Raw genomic sequence first — 24,878 nt, 5'->3', positions numbered from 1 at the left:
ATTCACTTCCTGAACAGTCACCTTGATAAGTTTCCCGAAAATCTTGGAGCTGTTAGTGATGAGCAGACTACTGTTGGAGCATCAAACGAGATTGTCCTCAACAAGTACACAAACGCAAGAGCTACAAATGCAAATTTTTGCCTGAATAGAATTTAGATAAGTTTTGTGGAAATTTTATGATTAAAATAAGTGTTTTAATATGTTCTATTTCAAAATTGTAGACAAATTCTGATGCAATCATATCTTTTAGTGTAATAGTGTATTTACTGCATTATATAAATTATTATATTTTCACAAAGATGATGCCCAAGAAGACATTCTACTTCATTATGTTAAACTAAATGTTGAAAATTTTACAATAAGATGAAAACCTAAAATCTTGAATTGCAAAAAAACCGTAGCTTACAGAGAAAAACTAATGTCAGATTTGAGATCAGCACACTTGAATTAGGTAAGAACAAGTGTTTTTGTGGATGCAACAAAAATTTTGTTCCCCAGTGTAATCAGTGGGGAGGGAAAGAATGCTGGAATAAAATAGGTTAATATTCTACAGGGCAATGAAGTCATATTTTTATCTTTTCTCCTAAGCAGAAATTATCTGTATCTCTACCAGACAACAATTATTTATATTTTATGAATTTTCTAGAAGTTAGATGTTCACTCAGTCTAAGCCCTAATAAATAGCAAAAAAAAAAGGTGCCACCTTATTAAGGCAGTGGTTTGGAAACTTTAGCATGCATCAGAATCACCTGAAAAGCCTGTTCAATGACAGATGGCTGGGCTCACCCCCACAGTTTCTGATCCAGTAGGTTTGGGGTGGAGACTGACAATTTGCATTTCTAACAGGTTTCCAAGCTTGTAAGGCAATGCTCTCATATGACTTTGAAAAAATACACAGGCATCTGTTTGCCTATTTACAAGCTGTGGACAAAAAAAAAAATTTTTTTAACCAGATGGCTCTGTTCTTTCAGAGCTCACAGTCCCCACCGGAGGCTTTCTCACCGACACTTGAAGGTTTCCACTGCTTCACTGACTTCTGTGGGTAAGGGTGAGGTCAATTTACCTTATTTCTGCAACTAGAGGTAGGGTCCAGCTGAAGGCGTGTTTGAGTTAGGAAGACTGGGGTCTGGCAGTTTGGCGGGGCCGGTCCCCTTGCCTTCTCCTGTTCCTCAGGCAGGCCCATCCCTATGAGCCCAACAGGACAGAGTCACTCAGCCCCTCCGTGTGTGTGCCTAAAGAAGTATGATGTCTCATCTCAGTTTTGTTTTGTTTTGTTTTTGGTGAAAAGACAAGACCAGGGTGTAAAGAGAAAGACAAGGAAGTCAAAGAGAGGACAGCTATGTGAGGCTCAATTTTAGGGCTCAGAGAGTAAGTACAGTCCTCTGCCCTCAGCCAGGCTCGTGCCTGAACTCCAGGCTACCCCAGTGGTCCCTCAGAGCCTGCTCTGGGCCATCAGAGCAGAGATATGATTCAGACTTGGTCCCTGCCTTCGTGTTGCTCATAGTCTATGAAGAGACTGAGAAGTAAACAGGTATATCAGAACACTGTACGAGGCCTTTTACAGAAGTGGTATGGAAACAGAGGCAGGAATGGGCCCAATTCTTCCTGGGGAAAGGGAGATCTGGATAGGTGTTCCAGAGGAGAGAGTATTTGAGTCACACCTTAGCAAGATGTGGAGATAGACAAGAGAGAGAAAGGGTATTGCACTCCAGCTAGAAGAAGAAGCATGCTGGGAGCAGAAGCCATGACAGAGCAGCTGAATGTTCTGCTGTGTTTACTGGTCAGGGCTCCCAAATGCTAGGAACCCAACTCAAACTTAGCTTAAACCCAAAAAATTAAAATGAATAAAAGTCAGGGCCTGTGGTTTCAGGTAGTACTGAATTCAGATGCTCAAGCTGGGTCATTAGTACTTGTCCCATCCTATTGCTCAAGTCGCCTCTCTTTGGCAAATGGCTACCAACAACTCCAGGCTTAACTCTTGTCATTGGAAAGAGAGTTCCTCTTCCCCATTATCCACACAATTCCCAGGATGCCTCTCACTGACCTCCTATGACCACCCCTGAGCCAATCACTGTGGCTGGGGCACTGATTTCATTGACTGGCCAAAGCCTGGTACCCAGTCTGCCTCCTGGTACTTGAGGTGAGGTGGGGCGTGGGGTTGGCTCCTTCCTGACTAATGTAATTGAGAGGAAAGGGGATTTCAATCCTGCAAATTACAATGAACAGCAGGGGAAATGGAGGCTGGAGAGGCCCAATGGGAGACATTTACCACTGAGGGGATAGACGGGAGTGCCCTCAGGAGCAGTACATGGGGTCAACAAAAGAGGCTGGACCCAGTTTAGCCCTTGGACATCATTCCATGCAGAATACTGATGAGTTGAGGTAGGAGAATGGCATGGTCAGAAATGGCTCTTAGCAAGGTCACTGTGATAGGCCTTAGAGCAGCGGTTCTCAACCTGTGGGTCGCGACCCCAGCGGGGGTCAAACGACCAAAACACAGAGGTCGCCTAAAGCCATCGGAAAATACATATTTATTATACAATACATTTTAAAATAAAATATGTATTTCTGATGGCTTTAGGCGACCCCTCTGTTTTGGTCATTTGACCCCCGCCGAGGTCGCCACCCACAGGTTGAGAACTGCTGCCTTAGACGATGAGATGGGGGGATAACCTGGAGGTGGGGGGCCTATGTAATTGTGCAGGTAAAAGGAATGAGCAAGAATGGAGATAAAGAGCACATTCCAAATACAGGTACGCTAGAGCATAAATGATGATCAGTTGGTTGGATGTGGGACTGAGGAAGAGGGAGGAGTGGGGAGTGACTCTCATGTTTCTGAGCAGCTGGGTGAGAGGTGTCATTTACCCAGAGAAGGGACACTTCTGAAGAAGAATGGAGGTAAACAGTGTGAGTGGAGGAAGGAAGGGAGAGAAGGTGGCCGTAGGATTGTCTTTGGCCATGATCTTCAGAGCGCTCCCTTTATCCACACACCTGGCGCTCACTAGCTTGTTGAAGAAACAGAGACCTGAAGAAGGAACATGCCAGGGGGCAGACAGTGCAGAGGTGGGGCTTCTGCAGCGTTCAGGATAGTACTAGGAACCTAAGTGGCTTCATGACCATTTGTGACAGAGGACCTGCCACAGCCACATGATACAAGCCAGAGGGGCCAAACCTGCTGAGGAAGCCCGTTGTGTCCCCATGCAGCCCTCCTCATAGCCAGTATTGGGCTGAGCTTTGGCTGGCCGAGTTGGTCTGGGCAGCATCCCTGGGCTGGGGTGTGGAGTGGCAGGACTGTCGGCCGGCCGGGGCCAAGAAATCCATGGCTCTCACCCTGTGCTCACCCTCCCTCTGCAGACCCTGTGGGGCATGTCATTGACCTGGTAAATGACCAGCTGCCAGACATTAGCATCTCAGAGGAGGACAAGAAGAAAAACCTGGCACTGCTGGAGGAAGCCAAGCTGGTGAGTGAGCGATTCCTGACCCGGCGAGGGAGGAAGTCTAGGAGCAGCCCCGGAGACTCCCCATCAGGTAGGATGTGCGGGGGCTTTCCCGGGCCCCTCTGAGGAGGGCTGGGAGGGGGAGCCCTGATTTCAAGGGGCGGCGGCCTTTGACCCACCTGCCTCAGGCCTGTAGGTTCAGGAGGACTGAGCTTTATGGAGAGGATCCTGCAAGGGGAGGACATCTTGCCCCATTTCAGAAACTCCGAAATACTGACCCAGTTCCAGCCCAGAAAACTCTGCTTTTTTGGTTTTTGGAGCCTGTGTGTGACCCTTGTGGCTTCCTGTTTCTATAAGAAATGTCAGCCCATGTGATACTGATGAACTGAACAGGTGCTCCCCTAGCTCTGAATCCTGCATAGAGAGAAACTCTCCATGTAGTGCCCGTGTGCACGGACTGCTGGGTCACCCTGCATGAGTTAAGTCTGTACGACCTGCCCACCTTCCCCAGGAGGCCCTGCTCTGTGGGCACTTCCTCAGCAGAGGTCTGGAAAGGCCGGCACTGGGCTCCCTCTCCCTGAGTTCCAGCTCTGGGCCCTGGGAAGGATCCTAGGCACTAGGGGAAGGGGAAGGTGGTCTTTGGTGTCTTTATAGACTTTCCAGATTAGAAGAAAACTTTTCCTGGGTCCTGAAATCCACCCTGCTTCATCTTTGACTAAGCAAAACGTTGAGACAAGTTTTAGATTAAGTCTGAATGTACTTAGAAGGCAAGGGAGCATTTGAAATGAGGGCCATACTGTCGAGCCTAGGAGGTACAGCCTCTGGAGCTGTCCCTGACAAGCGATGTTAGGTCCTCTGTTTCCAGATGATGCTTTGAGACCAGGTCAGGCAGGCTGAAGAGTGTGAGCCCAACCCTCACCCCTGCAGATGACCCCAGTGTCGGGGTGGAAGGCCCCGCGCTGCGGTAGGATCCTTTTATGAAAGTCCCGAGTCAGCCCCTGATCTCAGCGAGGCAGAACCAGTTCCCAGAGGTCAGAAACACCTGAAAGGGTGTCTTTATTAAGCTGAAGTCTTAAACCTTCACCAATGCTGGCCAACATGTGTCTGCCTCAACAGCTGTTTCCCCAAACCTCAGCCCCGGAGCCTCTCCTACATCCTCGCGGAACAACTCACTCACCGTCCCCCCGCTGCCTGGTGAGGTCCAGTCCCCTGGGTGGTCCCTGCCCTGGTTTCTCCCTCCCGGTGGCAGCTCAGCCCCTCCCCTGACCTGACCATCTAGCAAGCTTCCCAGGCAGACCTCTCCTCAAGGGCTCCCAGCTGGGCCCTGGCTGGGCTGCCTCAGAGGTGGCAGATACGTTACTTGGGGTTTTGAGCTAATGTGGAGAGACAGGTCGGTAGGCTGGGTGAGGACGAGGCCCCTTGTGAGAAGGGGCAATGGCTTGCACTCTCTGCTTAGAGAGAAGTCAGAGAGAGGTCATTTCAGAGCTCATTTGGAAAGGCCACTCTTTGCCTTTTAGTTTCTTTCCTTGTATTAGGCTGTGTTCTGGGCCACACGCTCAGATCAGCAGGGGAAGGAGGTGCCAGGGAGAGCAGTCTGCCCTTGTCAGACCCATGGCGCAAGTTCAGGCTCAAGCCAGGCAGCCGGGCTCAGAGCCCAGCACTGACACATCCTGTGTGACCTTGACCTCCCTCGGCCTCATTTTCCTTGTGTGGTCTATGATGGTTAAATGAGGATTCACCACAGAGCCTGGCGTGTGAAAAGTACTCAGCAAATGGTGGTGTTACTGGCTCCTGGGCCTGAGGAAGACAAGGGAGGACATTCTGGGGAGGAAGATGTGTTTTGCTGAAAGGAACAGCTGATGGTGTGGGGCACTGGACAGCACTCACCATGTCTGGACCATTCCAGGTGTGGATGCATGCAGTGGCCCACAGTCCCCTCTGCCTGGAGCATCACCACAGGTAACAGGGGCCCGTTTGGGGTCCTCTATGCCAACTGGTCTCTCCTTTTATCTCTTAACCCAGTAGGCCCTTTGTGACTCATTAAAATGATGGTGCTGGGTGGGGCAAGCAGCTAGAGGAGCGGTTCTCAACCTGTGGGTCGCGACCCCGGTGGGGTTGCCTAAAGCCATCGGAAAATACATAATGCATATCAGGTATTTACATTCTGAATCATAACTGTAGCAAAATTACAGTTATGAAGTAGTCACCAAAATTATTTTTTTGGTTTGGGGTCACCGCAAAATGAGGAACTGTATTGCGGGGTCACGGCATTAGAAAGGTTGAGAACCACTGATCTAGAGGCCTTTCCTGCTAGAGGCCTCCTTGGGGATATTTCTAGGGGAGATATGGTTCCTTCACATTACTGATTCCTGCTTAATTTCTCCAGCAGAAGGGGAATGAGGCCGAAGTCTCTTCACCTCACCTTGGCGAGCCTGTGAGTTTGAGCTCTGCCCAGTTTGGGTGTGGGATACAGTGTCCCAGAAGCCTGGGCTGGCCCCAGGCAGCCTGTGAGTGGGTGGACAGGGGTGGAGGGTCAGGGCTGAGGACGTAAGAAGGTCGTGACAGGAAGTCTGAGGTGGAGGGGCGAGGAGGCAGCATTCAGTGGGGGTGACCTCCATGGTGGTCCTGCCTGTAGCCCGGCACTCACAGCCAGGCCGCTGGCCAGAGACCAGGGGGACCACAGGGCCCAGCGAGAGCCAGGCAAGACTGCTGCTCTAATGAAAATTGCAGGGAAGCTGCAGCCCCTGGTTGGGATTCTTCCTGGGGGCAGCCAGGACAATCTCATCTTTTCCTCACGCCTGCTTAGAGGAAAGCACTCAAGAGTGTGTTGAGGGCAGCATGCAGTACAGTGTGATCTGGAACTGGTCTGGGTTGGAGACCTCTGGGAGGCTTTTAGCATCCATACAAAACAGTCACACAATGTCCTGACACAGACCTGCAGGCTCCTCGCAAAGCAGCTTTTCCCTGGGAAATAAAAGGAGAGTGAACTTCTGAGCAGTAAGATATCACCTTCTTCAAGACTCGTCTCATCTACATAATTATTCTTTTTTTTTTTTTTTTTTTTTTTTTTTTTTGTATTTTTCTGAAGCTGGAAACGGGGAGAGACAAGACAGTCAGACAGACTCCCGCATGCACCCAACCGGGATCCACCCAACCCGCCCACCAGGAGCGACGCTCTACCCACCAGGGGACGATGCTCTGCCCCTCCGGGTGCATCGCTCTGCCACGACCAGAGCCACTCTAGCACCTGGGGCAGAGGCCAAGGAGCCATCCCCAGTGCCCGGGCCATCTTTGCTCCAATGGAGCCTTGGCTGCGGGAGGGGAAGAGAGAGACAGAGAGGAAGGAGGGGGGGTGGAGAAGCAAATGGGCACTTCTCCTATGTGCCCTGGCCGGGAATCGAACCCCGGGTCCCCCGCATGCCAGGCCGACGCTCTACCGCTGAGCCAACCGGCCAGGGCCTCATCTACATAATTATTCTTAACTTATTTTGAATTATAGAACTCTCTGACACACTGTTAAAACCTGTGGGTTCTGTCCCCAGAAAAATACATACAACACACACAGAAACATGCGTATATATTTACATATTACTTCACAGGGTTCACAAACCTGGTCGGAATTTAAGTCCCTCAAAGTCAAGGGTGTTGCACCCTGGCCAGTTGGCTCAGTGGTAGAGCGTTGGCCTGGCGTGCACAAGTCCCGGGTTCAATTCCAGGCCAGGGCACACAGGAGAAGCGCCCATCTGCTTCTCCACCCCTCCCCCTCTCCTTCCTCTCTGTCTCTCTCTTCCCTTCCCGCAGCCGAGGCTCCATTGGAGCAAAGATGGCCCGGGCGCTGGGGATGGCTCCTTGGCCTCTGCCTCAGGCGCTAGAGTGGCTCTGGTCGCAATAAAGCGACGCCCGGGAGGGGCAGAGCATCGCCCCCTGGTGGGCAGAGCTTCGCCCCTGGTGGGCGTGCCGGGTGGATCCCGGTGGGGCGCATGCGGAAGTCTGTCTGACTGTCTCTCCCCGTTTCCAGCTTCAGAAAAATACAAAAAAAAAAAAAAAAGTCAAGGGTGTTGCTACGCAGAACCAGGACCAGAATCTGGGGCAACTGAGTTAAGGCCAAAACATGTGACTGCCCCCAAGCTGTCCTCTGCTCTACTCTTCCCTCTGGCTCCCAGCCCTTTGGAAGTTCTTGGCAGGTTTTGAATGGCAGGTCCCTTGCCCTGTGTGTTTTACAAACATTAGGCTTATCTGTGGGTCTTCTTTACTGTCTCAGAATTCCACTCAACTCTCTCTTTCTCTCTCTCTCACACACACACACACTCACACATGATCCTTAGCCAGGTCTCTCTCTCTCTCTCTTCTCTCTTCTCTCTCTCTCTCTCTCTCACACACACACACACACACACACTCACACATGATCCTTAGCCAGGTCTCTCTCTCTCTCTCTCTCTCTCTCTCTCTCTCTCACACATGATCCTTACTTAGCGAGGTTTATGGGTTAGAGGCCCCAGAGCAGAAGTGGCCCCGCCTGTGTCCTCCCCAGCCTGCCTCCAGGTCCCAGTTCTACCTTGTCTCTTTCAGAATATCCCCAAAGGGCTAGCTGACCGGAAGCAAAATGACCAGAGGAAAGTGTCTCAGGGCAGGCTGACTCCTCACTCTCCCACAGCTGAGAAGCCCAAAGAGATTGCAGTGGAACAGAAGGAAAACTTCGACCCCCTCCAGTGCCCTGAGGCCACACCCAAGGGCCCTGCTTCTGGCACAGGCAGTGGCGGGAAAATGGCTCTGAACAGTCCTCACCCTGGCCCTGCTGAGAGCGAGCTGGACAAACCTCTTCTGAAGACAGCCAGAGAGGGCAACCCTCTGTCCAGAAGTCCAGCCCAGGGCTCTGGAGGGGCAGCTGCCCCGGACCCCGAGGGGAAAGGCACAGGTGCAGAGCCAGTAGGGTCCAGGGCTGGCTCCAAAGCCGAGCTTCGGTCCCCTCCTTCCCGGCCGCCCCTGCTTCGGGGGGTCTCCTGGGACAGTAGCCCTGAAGAACCCGGCCCCCGGCTGCAGAAAGTGCTTGCTAAGCTGCCCCTGGCAGAGGAAGAGAAACATTTTGCGGGCAAAGCTAGCAGCAAGCTGGCCAAGGCACCTGGACTCAAAGACTTTCAGATACAAGTGCAGCCCGTACGGATGCAGAAACTGACCAAGCTCCGTGAGGTGGGTTACTGGGTTCAGCTGGGCGAGGAGTGCACTCCAGGTCCCCTCTGGGTAGAAGACCCGGGCTGAGCTGGGCCCTGGGGCAGGGCAGTTCTGGCCTGGACTTGGGCCTTATAGGGCCCTAAACTTCCCCACCCCCCACAGTCAGGTCCACTGTGCAGCATCTTCTTCAGAAACAGCAGTTTCAGGTGCTTTCCCCCCCACTTGCTAGGGTGAGGTCAGTGTGAGGATAGAGAGGCCACACGATGCCACGTTTCAGGGGGAGCTGGTGTACGGGGGCACACGGGCCCCTCAGTCCTGGGCTGTATTTCCCCCTGCAGCTGGAGCTGGTGGTTCATAAACAGGAAGCCCTTGATGGAGTGCCTTGTCATGCCCAGGACTGTGTTAGTCAAGGATGAAAAAGCTCTTTCCTTTATCATGCCCCCAAGCTTTCCTTCCTGACCTCTGCTAACAAAGGGCCTCCAATCCATCCCCAAGTATCATAATGGCCATGAGGGACTGCTCCCCCCCCCCCATGGTGAATTATTCTGGCATCCATGGTGTCTCCCAACTTTCACTGGCATCAGACCAGGCGCAGTGGTCTCTCATGGGGCTGCCACCCTTTGCAGCGGATGGTTGGGGGTATCCAGGGATAGAGGGGAGAGAAAGCAGGGTATGAGGGACAGAAGAGGTCAACAAGACAGAGGCCTCTTTATCCAGTTCCCTCTTCCCAAAAGGGCCAACCCAGGCCACAGGTCGAGGCTACCAGGACTCCACAGGATAGGACCTGGTACCTTCACAGCGTGAGCTGGACAAGACTCTCCGGGCTCCTCTCCTGAGGGCTGTGGGACAGGGAAGGGACAGAGGCACCGGTGGCAGTCACGTACAAGTGAGCAGGTTTCTGCACTAGCAGTGACATACTCTAGTGCTGACCACCGTCCTATTCAGAAACCTTGCATAATGCTGAATTGGAGGCTTAGGGGGAACTGGGGCCTGGCTGCTGATGTTAACAGTTTACACAGAAAACCCCACCCGGTCAGAAGGGCCACTGACTAGTGGGGTCAGCTCAAGCCTGGAAGGGATGACTGTGGTGGCATAATGCCAGATCTCCTGGGGAAGGTGGTGCCCAGGAGGATAGACAGAGAGGTATTTGCCTTCATGGGCCTCTGGCAATGAGAGAGCCAGGCCCAGGCAACAGGCCACCCCCACCCACTGCCCCTGCAAGCTTTTCTCTGCAGCAAAGAAAGCCACAAAGACGCTGGGGCCCCGTCCCACTAACCTCTGCCCTGGCAGCTGAGCACCTCATCCCAATCCCATGTGCTGAGAGCTGATTGGCTATCAGCCTCTGGCTTGCTAAGGAAACAGGTAAAGGGCCCTTGCCTGTGACTTCTATATGGGACATAAGCCCATCCTTTTCTTTTGTACCCCTGGTGCTAACCATTCAAGTGTCCTCTCCTGCTCAGGCCACTGAAAATCTCTCAATAATACCAGTCACAAGGGTGAGGAGCTGGGTCAGGCATTTGCACTTGGGGACACTGATCTGGTGCTGATTGACTTGGAGCAGGTGTGGGCTGCTCTGTGCTACAGACTGTGGTCAGAATCCTCACCTCTCCCCTGCTCAGGCCCCAGGGAGAGGGACTGCTAAGCCTTGAGGAGCAATGCTCATGCCTCCTTTGTCTGGAGAGTTTAGCAACTCCAGAGGTGTCATCAAATGCCACTGGGAATGAGTTGTGGCAGGTCACAGCTCCTGGAAGTGGGCACTCACTGCCTAGAACAACAGGGCAGGAGGCTCCAGCCACTCTGAGCACAGCCATGAGCTCCCCCAAAGATTGCTTGCAAATGGCAGCCACAGCTTACGTCCAGCGCTGCCTCCCACACCAGAGGCCTGGGCTCTGCGTGTTTGTCCTCCAGCCTCCAGGTGTGGCTGGCTGCTCATTCACCCTGAGGCCCACAGGCTTATTTAAAAAGCAGATAGTTCTTAACTCGAGAAACACGGTGTCATGGGTGGGGTTCCGGGCACCATCATGGGCTGAGAGAAGGGCCGCCTTCCTGGTGCCCCTCAGATGTCACCTTGTCAGGATTGTACACTCACTTTGGAGGCTGCCCCTGGTGTCTCCCACATTAGGTTGAGTGGCCACAAAGCTATAGACAGAACTGATGTCTTCATCTGAAACGTTGTCTCTTGCTTTTTCTCTAAAAGGAGCACATCCTGATGAGAAATCAGAACTTAGTGGGGCTCAAGCTTCCTGACCTGAGTGAAGCGGCGGAGCAGGAAAGAGGTAGGTGGGGCTGGCAGGCGAGCCCCTCGGCCTGGATGAATTCCCGCCAGATGGAAGAAGGTGGAAGTGGAAACCTAGGCTTCCTGTCGGAGCCTTTGTCTGTCCCAGTGGGAGTGGACCGCACAGAGCGCAGGCCCTCAGCAAATACTTGCAGATGAATAAGTTAATCAGATCGTATCTCTTGCCCACTCAGAGAACCTCTATGCTTGTCTCCTTCCAACCAGCCCTCCTTCCAGACCTGCTAGCCTTCCTTGAGCCTTGTTAGCACCCAGTGGGTCAGGAAGGGTGACCCAGGCCTGAACTTTGGGTCCTTCCTTTTCCTCTCACACCCAGGAAGCCACCCAAATAGAACAGTTCCTCTTTTCAAGACATTAGAGTCATCTCTCACTTTTTAATCTGCTGTCACCACAAAGTCCAAACGCCGGCCCTTTCCTCCCAGTGACTACAAGTCCCCACCCAGCCATCTGACCAGACCCATCTTCTAAAAAATGGGACTTTGGGTCTTTTCCCCCTGACCCTCCCACCCTTGGTTCACCCCTCCTAATATCTCATATTTCGTACTACCTGTTGTCAGTCTCAGCACAGAAGCCTTCTGCTGAAGGATTGTCATGTGGGCATGTCCAGGTTGCCACCAACCATGTTGGAAAACCCTGGTCTGAAATATAGTGACTAACACCTACCCATTCAACATTAACAGGAAGATTCCCAGAAGTAAAATTTCCAACAATTTTTTTTATTTTTTAATTCTTGAATTACTATTTATTATTGTATTATTTTCCATTTTTATTGAGTTTATTGGGGTGGCATTGGTTAATAAAATTATATAGGTTTTAAGTGTACAATTCTATAATACATCATCTGTATTGTGTGTTCACCACCCCAAGCCAACAATATTTTTAAGTATTATTATTATTGTTATTATTATTTTGAGAGAGGCGGGGAGAGAGAGACAGGAACACCGAGCTGTTCCTGTATGTACCCTGACTGGGGAATCGAACCAGCAACCTCCGCACACTGGGACAACATTCCAACCAACTGAGCTATCCAGCCAGGGCTTAATTTATTTTTTATTTTCAGAGAGACAGAGAGGAAGGGAGAGAGAGGGGAGGGGGAAAGGAAGCATTCATTTTTGCTGTTCCACTCAGTTGTGCACTCATTGGCTGCTTCCCGTGTGTGCCCTGACTGGGGATTGAACCCGCAACCTTGTTGTTTTGGGATAACACCCTTAACCAACTGAGGTAACTGGCCAGGGCTAAAGTATTGATTTAAAAAAAAATTAATGATCTTTAGAGGAAATCTTTGGAAAAATTATTATACACTGCTTTCCTTTAAATTTTAATTTGACTATTCTAGCAGATTCAAAACACTAGGGAAAGATTTACCTTAAAATTTCACCCATAACCTCATAAATTCTGAAAAAGCAACAATTTCTATTTTTTCCAGTATTTACCGGTATTTATATTTTTTTCACAATTAATGTGATGGTAGATATAAATTCCTGCTTCTACTTTTTAAAAGTTACTTCATAACTAATTTCATATATTTTGACTCATTCTCATATTTCTCAGTTAAAGAGTGTATACTATCCTTTTGTGGTGTTGTATCTATTGTTGGGTAGTTCAGGTGTTTACAGGTTTTTTAACTGTGATTTAAAAAACTCTTCCATAAACAGCTTTGTACCTGTAGTTTATTTATTTCTTCCTTTAATTTACTCCCTTGGGATAAATTCTCAGGCTTGAGAGTCACTGGGTCAAAGTGCAGACATATTTGCAATTTACTGAATTCCCTCCAAAGTATAAAGCTCCCTGCAAAGCCTGAGTAAGAAGCCTTTCTCCTGAGAACAACCAGTGCCAGACTTGGCTTTGCTTTTGCTCCTTATTGGCCAGAATACAGTTAGAACCAGATAATCAATAATAACAATTATAAATTATATATTATTAGTATGAGATGCTACTTCATTATTACTTCAGTTAACTTGCTAACAAGCAAGGTCAAACTTAAACTTAATTTTTTTTTTTTTTTTTTTTTTTTTTTTTTTTTACAGAGACAGAGCGAGAGTCAGAGAGAGGGATAGATAGGAACAGATAGACAGGAATGCAGAGAGATGAGAAGCATCAATCATTAGTTTTTCATTGTGGCACCTTAGTTGTTCATTGATTGCTTTCTCATATGTGCCTTGACCGTGGGGCTACAGCAGATCGAGTAACCCCTTGCTCAAGCCAGCAACTTTGGGTCCAAACTGTTGAGCTTTGATCAAACCAGATGAGCCCACGCTCAAGCTGGTGACCTTGGGGTCTCAAACCCAGGTTCTCTGCATCCCAGTCCGACACTCTATCCACTGCACTACCACCTGGTCAGGCTCAAACTTAAAATTCTTAATTCTTTATTTTCTTTTTTTTCCTTATTAGGTGAATTACCTTTTGTGTCTTGGGTTTTTTTTGGTAATGTATATAAACTCTATACATACTAACTGTTTGTTGGTTGTATTTTTCTCAGTTTTTCATTCTATCGTTTTTATTCTTTTGCTTTTAAACAAGTTTTGTGTTATTTTAGAGAAATCAAGGTTTTTATATAATTTTTTTCTTATCTTTTCCTTGGAGAAGTTTTTCATTAAATCATTATAAAACTATTAATTCTCTTTAATTGGGATAGCAAGTCTATTTTCTACTAGTTCATCTATAGTTTGATTTATTTATATTTATTTTGCTAATACCTCTGAAATTTATTTTAACATGCAGGCATTTGAAGATTTAAGATCCTATTTACTTCAATCATATTTTAATAGTGTTTCTATTTCTTGCTATATTGTGGCTAAGATAATTACCATATTTCTTGCTCCATAATACACACCTTTTTCCCCTAAAAAGTGGAGGGGAAAATGCCCATGCATCTTATGGAGCAAAAAATACGGGTATTTTATTAAATATTTTAACATGCCATTTGGTTCAGAATATTTTTTTTCTTATTTTCCTCCTTAAAACCCTAGGTGTGTTGTATGGTGATGTGCGTCTTATGGAGTGAAAAATACGGTACATTCTACATTGCAAAGTCTAGGTCTGAGCCTTTGATTTTGTTTTAAGTCTGATCAGAACTACATCATTAATTACTGCTGCCTTGCCATATGTTCTAGTGTGCAGTGAGGTTACTTCTCCCTCATGCCCTTCTTTTTCAGAATATTCATTATATCCTTTGCAAAGATTCAGTATAAATTAATGGAAAAACAACTGGACAAGAAGTCAGGACATATGAGTTCATGTCCCCATCTAGGCACCAATTAACTGATTCTTTAAATATGTTCCCCAACTTCTGTGGTTCTCCAACCCCTGTTGGATTAGATGACTAAAATTTAAGGATTCCAGGTCCTTTCCAGCTTGCCTCTTATTTACTTAATTCTCTAAGTTAAATTTATACCATTTAATACATTTTAATTGTTAGTGCTCTAAAGCTGCACATTGGATTCAGAAGAACTGTCCAAGTTTTGTTTGTTGTAGCTTATAGCTTTTTAACTTATTTAACTTACAGATATTTAGTTCTCGTTCAGGCACATGGTTTGTCCCTCAACAAATTTAGGCATTCTTTTCTTTTTCCTCTAAAAGCTATAAGGTTCTTTTCATAGGTCTCTCACATCTTTTATTGGGGCACATTATACATGATTTATATTTTTGATTATTTATGAAAAAGACTGTTTTTTCTTTCTTTCTTTCTTTCTTTTTTTTTTTTTTTTTTTTAGCAAGCATGGGTTAGAGAGATGAAAGAGACAGACAAGGACAGACGGGAAGGGAGAGAGATGAGAAGCATCAACTCATAGTTGTGGCACTTTAGTTGTTCATTGATTACTTTCTCATAAGTGCCTTGACCAGGATGGCTCCAGCTGAGCCAGTGACCCCTTGCTCAAGCCAGAGACCTTTGGGCTCAAGCCAGTGACCATGGGATCATGTCTGTGATCCCACACTCAAGCTGCTGAACCCACGCTCAAGCTGCTGAACCCGTGCTCAAGCTGGATAAGCCCATGCCAAGCCAGCAACATTGGGGTTTCAAACCTAGGTCCTCATCATCCCAAGGCAATGCTCTCTCTCTACTGTGCCACTACCTGGACAGGCAAGACTTTTATCATTAGGATTTTTCTAATTGATAATTAGTGGCATAAATGCTGCTTGGTTATAATACATGTTTCTTGTATAATATTATTATTACCAAATGGTAGAGAATGATTACTATAGTGATTAAAGAGCATAATTACTATAATTAAAGTGATTACTATGTCCCAGGTACAATACTAAGCATTTAACAATGTTTCACATAATGGTCACAACAACCCTGGGAGGTGGGCCTTATTATACCCACTTTACAAATAAGGAAATTGAGGCTTGGGGAGGTTAAGTTCACATGGTCATTCATTGCTGAAGCCAGAATTGGAACCCAGATTATCTAAATCCAAAGACTCTTGACCACTTTGCAGAATGCCTTTCTTTTTCCAATTCACAACCTTTTTATTTTATCAAGTTCACTATTTGTTTCAGTTGTGCGATTGTATGTAAACATGTGTGTATTTCTCTCCTGAATCTATATGTTTTATTACTTTGCAATATTCTCTAATATAATAATGCTAAGGAGAACACTTGCCCTGTTTCTGTTTATAATTGAATTGTTTTTATGTTTTTCTTTCAAGGATCATGCTATGTCTGATTATTAAATAAATATACTATTTTATTTTTTAATAATTATTATTTCATATTTATATTTTCTATTAGAAAATAGAAAGATATATGTAATAAAAGATAATATATTATCTTTTATATATGTATATTATGTGTGTGTGTGTGTGTGTGTGTGTATGGGCAACCACATGTGTTTTGTTTGATATCTGCAGAGCTGTGACTTCCTTTTCCTACATTCTGAGAGCCCCATCAAAGAGCCTATTACCTCTTTATGCAGGACAAAAGGCATTGGGAGTCCTCCCCAGGAGCTGGAGGGGCTGGCCCTTTAACAGGCTCTAAATACAGCAGTGCACATGAGCTCATGGGGTAAACTCGAGTCTCTTAGAAGGATTGTTTGTGTTCTTTTGGGAGATGAGAAAGATAGATATAGATATAGATATAATACATATATATTATCTTTTATATATGTTTATCTTTTATTACATATCATATATTTTTTCTATTTTATTTTATATATTTATATATTGTATTTTATGTTTTATTTTTTATTTTAAGAAAGTATTCTTCCCTTGCAAGTTTCAAGATTTATTTTAAAGTTTATCAAATTACTCTGGATATGTATTGAAAGAATACTGTATATTTATATAATTTAATATATTAATTAATAATTTTTCATATATAAAAATAAACCCTTGTGCTCCTGGAATAAGAAGAGTTCTTATTCACTAGGGGGACAGAGATTAGAGAAACAGTCAAACATTCCATTTCACATTGCGATAGATTTTATAAGGCAGAAGGATCTGACAGTGCAGCAAAAGTCTTCCCTAGAAAAGTGACATTTGAGCAGACAGCTAAAGACTGAATGGGAGTTCACTGGGAAATTATATTCCAAATAGAGGGAACAGCATGTGTGAGCCTTGGAAGGAGGAATGAGATGCTGAAGATCCCAAGATGCTGGGAAGGATTAATCACATGGGGCCTTGTAGGTCTTACTGTGGATTCTAGTGCTCTTCCTTAGAGCAGGATGAAACTTCCAATGATGCTGGATTGGATTTTCATTTTAGAGATCCCTCTGGCTGCTTGTGACCAGTGGATTGAGCTGGGAAAGGGGCTCAGGAGGACAGGCAGATGGATGAGATAGGAGGCTGCTGAGATGTCCAAGGAACTAATTATGACAGTCGGGGAGAGGCCCTCTCCAAGGTGTCAGGGCCATCCTTTCATCTCTGCATCCCCAGCATTCAGCCCCAGAAGTGGCCCACAGCCAATTTCACATCTTTGGCTTGAAATGCCTTCCAAATAATCCTACACCATACAGAACCCACACATCCTACAAGTGGTCCCTGTAAAGAGAACTAGTTGGATTGCTGGAGAGACCGTATGTAACAAGAAAAAGCGCCCCCTACACTCTATCCCTTCCCCATCCTCAGCATCAGATACTGGAGAGTCAAAGTTCTTAAGACTCTGGAATGTTCTGATAAGGATCTTCCCATCTCCCAAAGGAACACAAACAATCCTCCTAAGAGACTCAAGTTTACCCCATGAGCTAATGTGCACTGCTGTATTTAGAGCCTGTTAAAGGGCCAGCCCCTCCAGCTCCTGGGGAGGACTCCCAATGCCTTTTGTCCTGCATACAGAGGTAATAGGCTCTTTGATGGGGCTCTCAGAATGTAGGAACAGGAAGTCATATCTCTGCAGATACCAACCAAAACACATGTGGTTGCCCACCACATCTCCAGCACTCTCCTATACACTGTGGAGCACTGAGTACAACATCCCACTTAGCTGTCAAGCCAGAGTTCCACAACCTCGATGACAGAAATTAAAATATACACCAGGTTTCTGCTAGACTAAAGACTAGTATCACATAAAAATATTATATGAGCTCAGTGAAGTAAGTACTGTCATACCCATTTTATTCATGAGCAAACTGAGAGAATGAGAAACTTGCCCAGGGCTATGCAGGTGGTAAGTGGTGAAACTCTTAAACACCCAGTACCTAGAAATGAGAGAAAGTGGAAGGGAGGTTGCATTAATTGAACACCTTCCATGGTTAATTTTTTTTGAAAAAACTTGGTGTTTCTAAGAGTCAAATTCATTTTTTTCTTATAATTTTACTTCTAAGATCCATCTTGTTCCTGATCAGCATTGGATAGTGAGGTGTTGCTGCAGCAACGACATGGAGGAAGAGGCAGCTAGCTCAGTAGTGGTGAGGAAGTCAGGGCAGGTTTCCAGGAGGAGCCGCTTTGAGATGAGGAAGAAAAGGGTATCCCAGCCAGAGGAACAGCAGGAGCCAGGGAATGCAGGCATCTTGCAGTGTTTGGCAGGTTCTGGGAACAGAAGGGATCCATTTGAATCAGGTATGACCCATGTGTCCCAGAGATGGGCATTAGGGGTACAGAGTGGGTGATCAGGGAGACTGAGGGCTTTGAGGGGCAATTAATAAGTTTGAACTTTATTCAGAACCACTTGTAAGCCTGAAGGTAAAAAAAGCATCAGGATAAAAGCTGAATTTGAGGATAATTTTGGACAGATTATGAAAGCTAGCCAAAAACAGGAGAGTCCAGAGGCAGGGAGACCAGGAAGAGGGTATGGAAATAGCCTGGTGGGAGGTGATGGGACTGTAGACTGAGATGGACAGGTGGGGATGTGAGGACAGGTTTGAGAGTGCTTTGGAGGTCAGCTTGGCAAAACTTGATAAGGAAATGTGATGGGGAGGGAGATCAGGAAGACCACCGGAAGTCTGTCTGCATGGCTGAGGGGGTGACGGTGCCATTAATCAGGATCGGGAGCACAGAGACGCTCAATTGAGAATGAAGACTGTGGGTTTGGATTTGTTGAATGCCTGCAGGGAGCTGCTTGGACACCACAATCTGACAGACCTGGTTTTGCATCCTGGCTCTATACTGAATAGCTGGGATGCTGGGGAATCTACTTAACTTAGCTGAGCCTCAGTTTCCTAGCTTGCAGTTTCCCCAGAAAAATAACTTACCAGTGTTTACTTTGCAGAGTTGTTGTACGGAAGAATGAGAAAGTGTGTCTAATGCATTGTTGATGTTCAGTAAATGGTCGCTGTTGAAATGGCATTTATTATCGTCATCCAGGTGGCAATGTCTAGGAAGTGGGTGTGTTTCTGAACCTTGTTGTTGACAGAGGTGTGGGCGGATGGCAGAGATATGCATTAAATGGGCAGCCCTTCCAGATACTGCAGCCTGGGTTCACAGTCTTCAGTCTCAGGCAAGGAAAAGGCCTCCCTGAAAAGATTGATCTGAAAAAGGTATATCCCAACCATTAGTATTGGCCTTTTGGGGGTCATCTTGGGGTTCAGAGCACCTTGAACCACAGTCCCCAAAAGTTACTCTTCCCAGTCCCTGAGATTGCCAGGAACAAATGCTGCCATTGGAATTAGCTAATATCGTCAGATTTTTTTTTTCATTTTAAATTTTATTTAGAAAATTAATATTAACAGGGTGACATAGATAAATAAGAGTACATAGGTTATGGGTAAACGTTTCTATAGCATTTGAACTGTTGATTATGTTGTGTACTCATCACCCAAACTCAAATCATTTTCCGTCAGTGTATATTTGTCCCTCTTCACACCCTTCCCCCTCCCCCACTACTCCCCCCCCCCGCTCCTACATACCCTCCCCCTGGTAACCACTTCACTTTTATCTATGTCCATGAGTCTTAGTTTTATATTACACCTATGTGTGAAATCATAGTTCTTAGCTTTTTCCGATTTACTTATTTCACTCAGTATAATGTTCTCAAGGTCACTCCATGTTGTTGTGAATGATACTATGTCACTACTTCTTATGGCTGAGTAGTATTCCATTGTGTGTGTGTGTGTGTGTGTGTGTGTGTGTGTGTGTGTGTGTGTATGGACCACAGCTTCTTTATCCAATCCTCTATCAAGGGACACTTTGGTTGTTTCCATGTCTTGGCCACTGTGAATAATGCTGCAATGAACATGCAGAAGCATGTGTCTTTACATACCAATGTTTTCAAGTTTTTAGGGTAGATACCCAGCAGAGGGATTGCTGGGTCATATGTAATTCTTTTCTTAATTTTTTTGAGGAACCACCATACTTTCTTCCATAATCGTTGTACTAATTTGCATTCCCACAAGCAGTGAATGAGGGTTCCTTTTTTTCCACGGCCTCTCCAACACTTGTTATTACCTGTCTTGTTGATAATAGCCAGCCTAACAGGTGTGAGGTGGTATCTCATTATAGTTTTGATTTGCATTTCTTAAATAGCTAGTGAAGATGAGCATCTTTTCATATATCTGTTGGCCATTTGTATGTCCTCTTGGGAGAAGTGTCTGTTCAGGTCCTCTCCCCATTTTTTAATTGAATTGTTTGCTTGTTTGTTGCTGAGCTTTGTGAGTTCTTTATATATTTTGAATATTAACCCCTTATCAGAGGTGTTGCTTGCAAATATCATCTCTCATTTAGTTGGCTGCCTATTTGTTTTGTTGTCAGTTTCTTTTTCTGTGCAGAAGCTTTTTAGTTTGATATAGTCCCATTCATTTATTTTTGCCTTTACTTTACTTCCCTTGCCTTTGGGGTCAAATTCAGCCAAGGTCCATGAGTTTAATACCTATGTTTTCTTCTATGTAATTTATTGTTTTAGATCTTATATATAAGTCTTTGATCCATTTTGAATTAATTATTGTTCAGGGGACAAACTGTAGTCAAGTTTCATCCTTTTGCCTGTGGCTGTCCAATTTTCCCAGCACCATTTATTGAAGAGGCTTTCTTTTCTCCATTGTGTGTTTTTGGCTCCATTGTCAAAGATGATTTGTCCATGTATATGTGGTTTTTATTTCTGGGCTCTCAATTCTGTTCCATTGGTCTGTATGTCTGTTTTTCTGCCAATACCATGCTGTTTTGATTATCATGGCTCTAGTCTATACTATAATTTGAAGTCAGGTGTGAGGTGGTATCTCATTGTGGTTTTAATTTGCACTTCTTTGATGATTAGTGACGTTAAGCATTTTTTCATATGCCTATTGGCCATCTGAATATCCTCTTTGGAGAAGTGCCTATTCATTTCTTTTGCCTATTTTTTGATTGGATTGTTTACCTTTCTGGTGTTGAGTTTTATAAGTTCTTTATAAATTTTGGTTATTAACCCCTTATTAGACATATTGGCGAATATGTTCTTCCATTATGTGGTTTGTCTTTTTTATTTTGTTCATATTGTCTTTAGCTGTGCAACAGCTTTTTAGTTTGAAATAGTCCCACTTATTTGTTCATCCTGTCCTGTATTTCACTTGCCCGTGAAGATAAGTCAGCAAATATATTGCTGCGAGAGATGTTAGAGAGCTTACTGCCTATGTTTTCTGCCAAGATGATTATGGTTTCATGAGTTATGTTTAAGTCTTTTATTCATTTTGAGTTTATTTTTGTAAATGGGGTAAGTTGGGGGTCTAGTTTCCTTTTTTGGCAATTACCTGTTCAATTTTACTAACACCATTTGTTAAAGAGACTGTCTTTACTCTATTGTATGCTCTTACCTTCTTTGTCAAATATCAATTGTCCATAAAGGTGTGGGTTTATATCTGGGTTCTCTGTTGTGTTCCATTGATCTATATGCCTGTTCTTATGCCAGTTCCAAGCTATTTTGAGTACAATGGCCTTGTAGTATAACTTGATATCAGGAAGTGTGATACCCCGCACTTTTTTCTTCTTTTTCAAGATTGCTGAGGCTATTCATGTTCTTTTTTGGTTCCATATAAGTTTTTGGAATATTTGTTCTATATCTTTGAAGTATGCCATTGGTATTTTAATAGGAATTGCATTGAATTTATAGATTGCTTTGGGTAGTATATACATTTTAATATATTTATTCTTCCTATCCATGAACATGGTATATGCTTCCACTTGTTTGTATTTTCCTTCATTTCTTTTATCAATGTTTTATAATTTTTCGAGAACAAGTCTTTACCTTCTTGGTTAGATTTCCTCCTAGGTACTTTATTTTTTTTGTTGTTGCAATAGTAAAGGGGATTGTTTTCTTAATTTCTCTTTCAGACAGTTCATTGTTGATGTATAAAAATGCTTCTGATTTCTGAATATTAATTTTATATCCTACCACCTTGTTGAATTCATGTATCATGCCCAGTAGTTTTTTGACTGAGACTTTAGGGTTTTCTATGTACAGTATCATATCATCATGATACCTTTACTTCTTTTAAAACCATAATGATAATTTTACTTCTTTTCCAATTGGGGTGCCTTTATTTCTTCTTCTTGTCTGATTGCTGTGACTAGAACTTCCAGAACTGTGTTGAATAGAGTGGTAAAAAGGGGCACCCCTGCCTTGTTGCTGATCTTAAGGGGATTGATTGCTTTTAATTTTTGCCCATTGAGTATGATGTTGGCTGTGGGTTTGTCATAGGTGGCCTTTATCATGTTGAGGTATATTCCCTGTATTCCCACTTTGCTGAGAGTTTTAATTATAAATGGGTGCTGGATTTTATCAAATGCTTTTTCTGCTTCTATTGATATTATCATGGGATTTTTCTCCTACCTTTTGTTTATGTGATGAATCACATTGTTGATTTGTGAATATTGTACCAGCCTTGCTTCCCCAGAATAAATCCCACTTGATCATGATATATGATTTTTTTTATGTATTGCTGGATCCAGTTTGCTAATATTTTGTTGAGAATTTTAGCATCTAAGTTCATCAAAGATATTGGCCTATAGTTTTCTTTCCTTGTAGTGTCTTTGCCTGGTTTTGGAATGAGGATTATGCTTGCCTCATAAAAGAAGTTTGGAAGTCTTCTCTCCTCTTTAATTTTTTGAAATAGCTTGAGAAGGATCAGAGTTGTTTCTTTTGATATTTGGTAGAATTAACCTGTGAAGCCATCTGGCCCAGGACTTTTGTTTGTTGGGAATTTTTTGATAACTGTTTTTATCTCATTTGTTGTAATTGGTCTGTTTATGTTTCCTGATTCTTCCAGATTAATTTTTAAAAGATTATGTTTCAAGGAAAATTCCATTTCACCTAGGTTGTCTAATTTTTTGGCATACAGTTCTTCATAGTATTTTTTTACAATCCTTTGTATTATATTTCTGTTGTGTCCATTGTTATTTCTCCACTCTCATTTCTAATTTTATTTATTTGAGTCCTCTCTTCTTTTCTTGGTGAGTCTGGTTAAATGTTCATCAATCTTGTTTACCTTTTCAAAGAACCAGCTCTTGGTTTCATTGATCTTTCATATTTTTTTTTTTAGTTTCTCTGTTATTTATTTCCACTATGATCTTTATTATTTCCTTCCTTCTACTTCCTCTGGACTTAACTTGCTATTCTTTTTCTAGTTCTTTTAGATGCAGGGTTAAGTTGTTTATTTGAGCTTTTTCTTGCTTCTTAAGGTATGCCTGTAATGCAATGATCTTCTCTCTCAGGACTGCTTTTGCTGTGTCCCATAAATTTTGAGTTGTTGTATGTTCATTTTCATTTGTTTCAAGGAAATTTTTCATTTCTTCCTTGATCTCATTGTTAACTCATTCATTACTTAATAACATGCTATTTAGTCTCCAAGTGTTTGAATGTTTTTAAGTTTTTCTATTGTAGGTGATTTATAGTTTCATGCCATCTCTTCAGAGAAGATGCTTGATATGATTTCAATCTTCTTAAATTTATTGTGATTCATTTTGTATCCTAATATGTGGTCTATCTTAGAGAATTTACCATGAGCACTTGAAAAAATGTATATTCCTCTGCTTTAGGGTGAAAGGTTCTGAAGAGATATCTATTAAATCCAGTTGATCTAGTGTGTTCTTTAAGGCTGCTGTTTCTTTGTTAATTTTCTGTCTTGAGGTTCTATCCATTGATGTTAGTTGGGTATTGAAATCTCCTACTATCATAGTATTGCTGTTGACCTCACCCTTTCTGTCCATCAAAATTTGCTTTTTATATTTAGGTGCTCCTAATATTAGGCTCATAGATATTTATAATGGTTATATCTTCCCATTGGATTGCTCCCTGTATCTTTATGTAGTGACTTTCTTTATCCCTTATTATAGCCTTTGTTTTAAAGTCTATTTTGTCAGATATAAGTATTGCTACTTGGCTTTTATTTTTCACTTTCATTTGTATGAAATATGTTTTTCCATCCCTTCACTTTCAGTCTATGTGTATCTTCTGTTTTGAGATGGGTCTCTTGTAGACAGCATATGTATGGGTCCTGTTTTCTTATCCACACAGCTACCCTATGTATTTTGATTGGAGCATTTAATCCATTTACATTTAAGGTTATTATTGATATGTAGTTGTTTATTGCCATTTTGTTCTTTAAAGCTACATTTTTCTTTTACTATATTCTTTTATCTCTTTGTTCTGTTTACAACAGGCTATTTAACATTTCTTTCAGCATTGGTTTGGTTGTAATGAATTCCTTGAGTTTTTTGGGTTGTTTTGTTTTGTTTATTGGTCTAGGAAGTTTTTTATTTCTCCTTCAATTTTAAACTATAGCTTTGCTGAATAAAGCAGTCTTGGTTGTAGGTTATTGCTTTGCATTACTTTCCATTCCCTTCTGGCCTCAAGTGTTTCTGTTGAAAAGTCAGATGTCATCCTTATAGGGGGCTTTTTTGTAGGTGATTGACTGCTTTTCTCTTGCAGCTTTTAGTATTCTTTCTTTAGCTTTTAGCTTTGGTATTTTAATTATGATGTGTCTTGGTGTAGGTCTCTTTGGGTTCCTCTTTTATGGGACTTTCTGTGCTTCTTGAACTTGTTTGACTTTTCCTTCATTAATTTAGGGAAGTTTTCAGCTATGATTTCTTCAATCAGGTTCTCTATCCCTTGTCTTTCTCTTCTCCTTCAGGAACTCCAATGATGTAGATATTGTTTCTCTTTATGTTGTCACAGAGCTCTCTTAAGAGTTTCCTCAGACTTTTTGAGCTTCCTTTCTTTTTGCTGTTCTATTACTGTGCTTTCATTTATCTTGTCCTCTAAATCACTTATTCGATCCTATGCTTCAACCAGCCTGCTGTTAATTCCTTCTAGTGTAGTCTTCATTTCTGACATTGTATTTGTCATTTCTGTCTGATTCTTTTTTTATAATTTCAACATCCTTTTTTAATGCTCACTATCTCTTTATTTAGGTGCTCATTATGTCCATCCATTGTTGCTCTAAGATCCTTGAGCATCCTAACAATCATTATTTGAAACTCTGCATCCGGTATCTTGGATATTTCCGTCTCATTCAGTTCTTTTTCTGGGGATTTCTCTTGTTGACTCATTTGGATTGCATTTCTGTCTTCCTATTTGGTCTGTGTATAGACTCCTCCTTTGGGTGTGCTGTTTGTGTAGCTAGCTGAGTCTAG

The 24,878-nt window shown here is 43.8% G+C and overlaps 1 protein-coding gene across 7 annotated transcripts in view; it reads left to right on the top strand.

Moving 5' to 3' along the window:
- The window catches only part of IRAG1 (inositol 1,4,5-triphosphate receptor associated 1), a 148,657-nt gene that overhangs the window by 65,147 nt on the left and 58,632 nt on the right, over nt 1-24,878 (top strand). For 4 of the 7 annotated variants that reach the window (XM_066250951.1, XM_066250950.1, XM_066250956.1 and 1 more), the window contains 7 exons: nt 972-1,048; nt 3,355-3,528; nt 4,554-4,631; nt 5,344-5,396; nt 5,824-5,871; nt 8,007-8,624; nt 10,804-10,882. In XM_066250951.1, the coding sequence (XP_066107048.1) occupies nt 972-1,048; nt 3,355-3,528; nt 4,554-4,631; nt 5,344-5,396; nt 5,824-5,871; nt 8,007-8,624; nt 10,804-10,882 (1,127 nt within the window). The remainder of the gene's footprint in view (nt 1-971; nt 1,049-3,354; nt 3,529-4,553; nt 4,632-5,343; nt 5,397-5,823; nt 5,872-8,006; nt 8,625-10,803; nt 10,883-24,878) is intronic. The other 3 variants (XM_066250955.1, XM_066250953.1, XM_066250952.1) reach the window with 3 other exon arrangements.

This window comes from Saccopteryx bilineata, chromosome 1 (assembly GCF_036850765.1).
Source record: "Saccopteryx bilineata isolate mSacBil1 chromosome 1, mSacBil1_pri_phased_curated, whole genome shotgun sequence".
Taxonomy (NCBI): Eukaryota; Metazoa; Chordata; class Mammalia; order Chiroptera; family Emballonuridae; genus Saccopteryx; species Saccopteryx bilineata.
The sequence above is the reverse complement of the archived record's forward strand: the minus strand, read 5'-3'. Positions and strand labels throughout refer to the sequence as shown.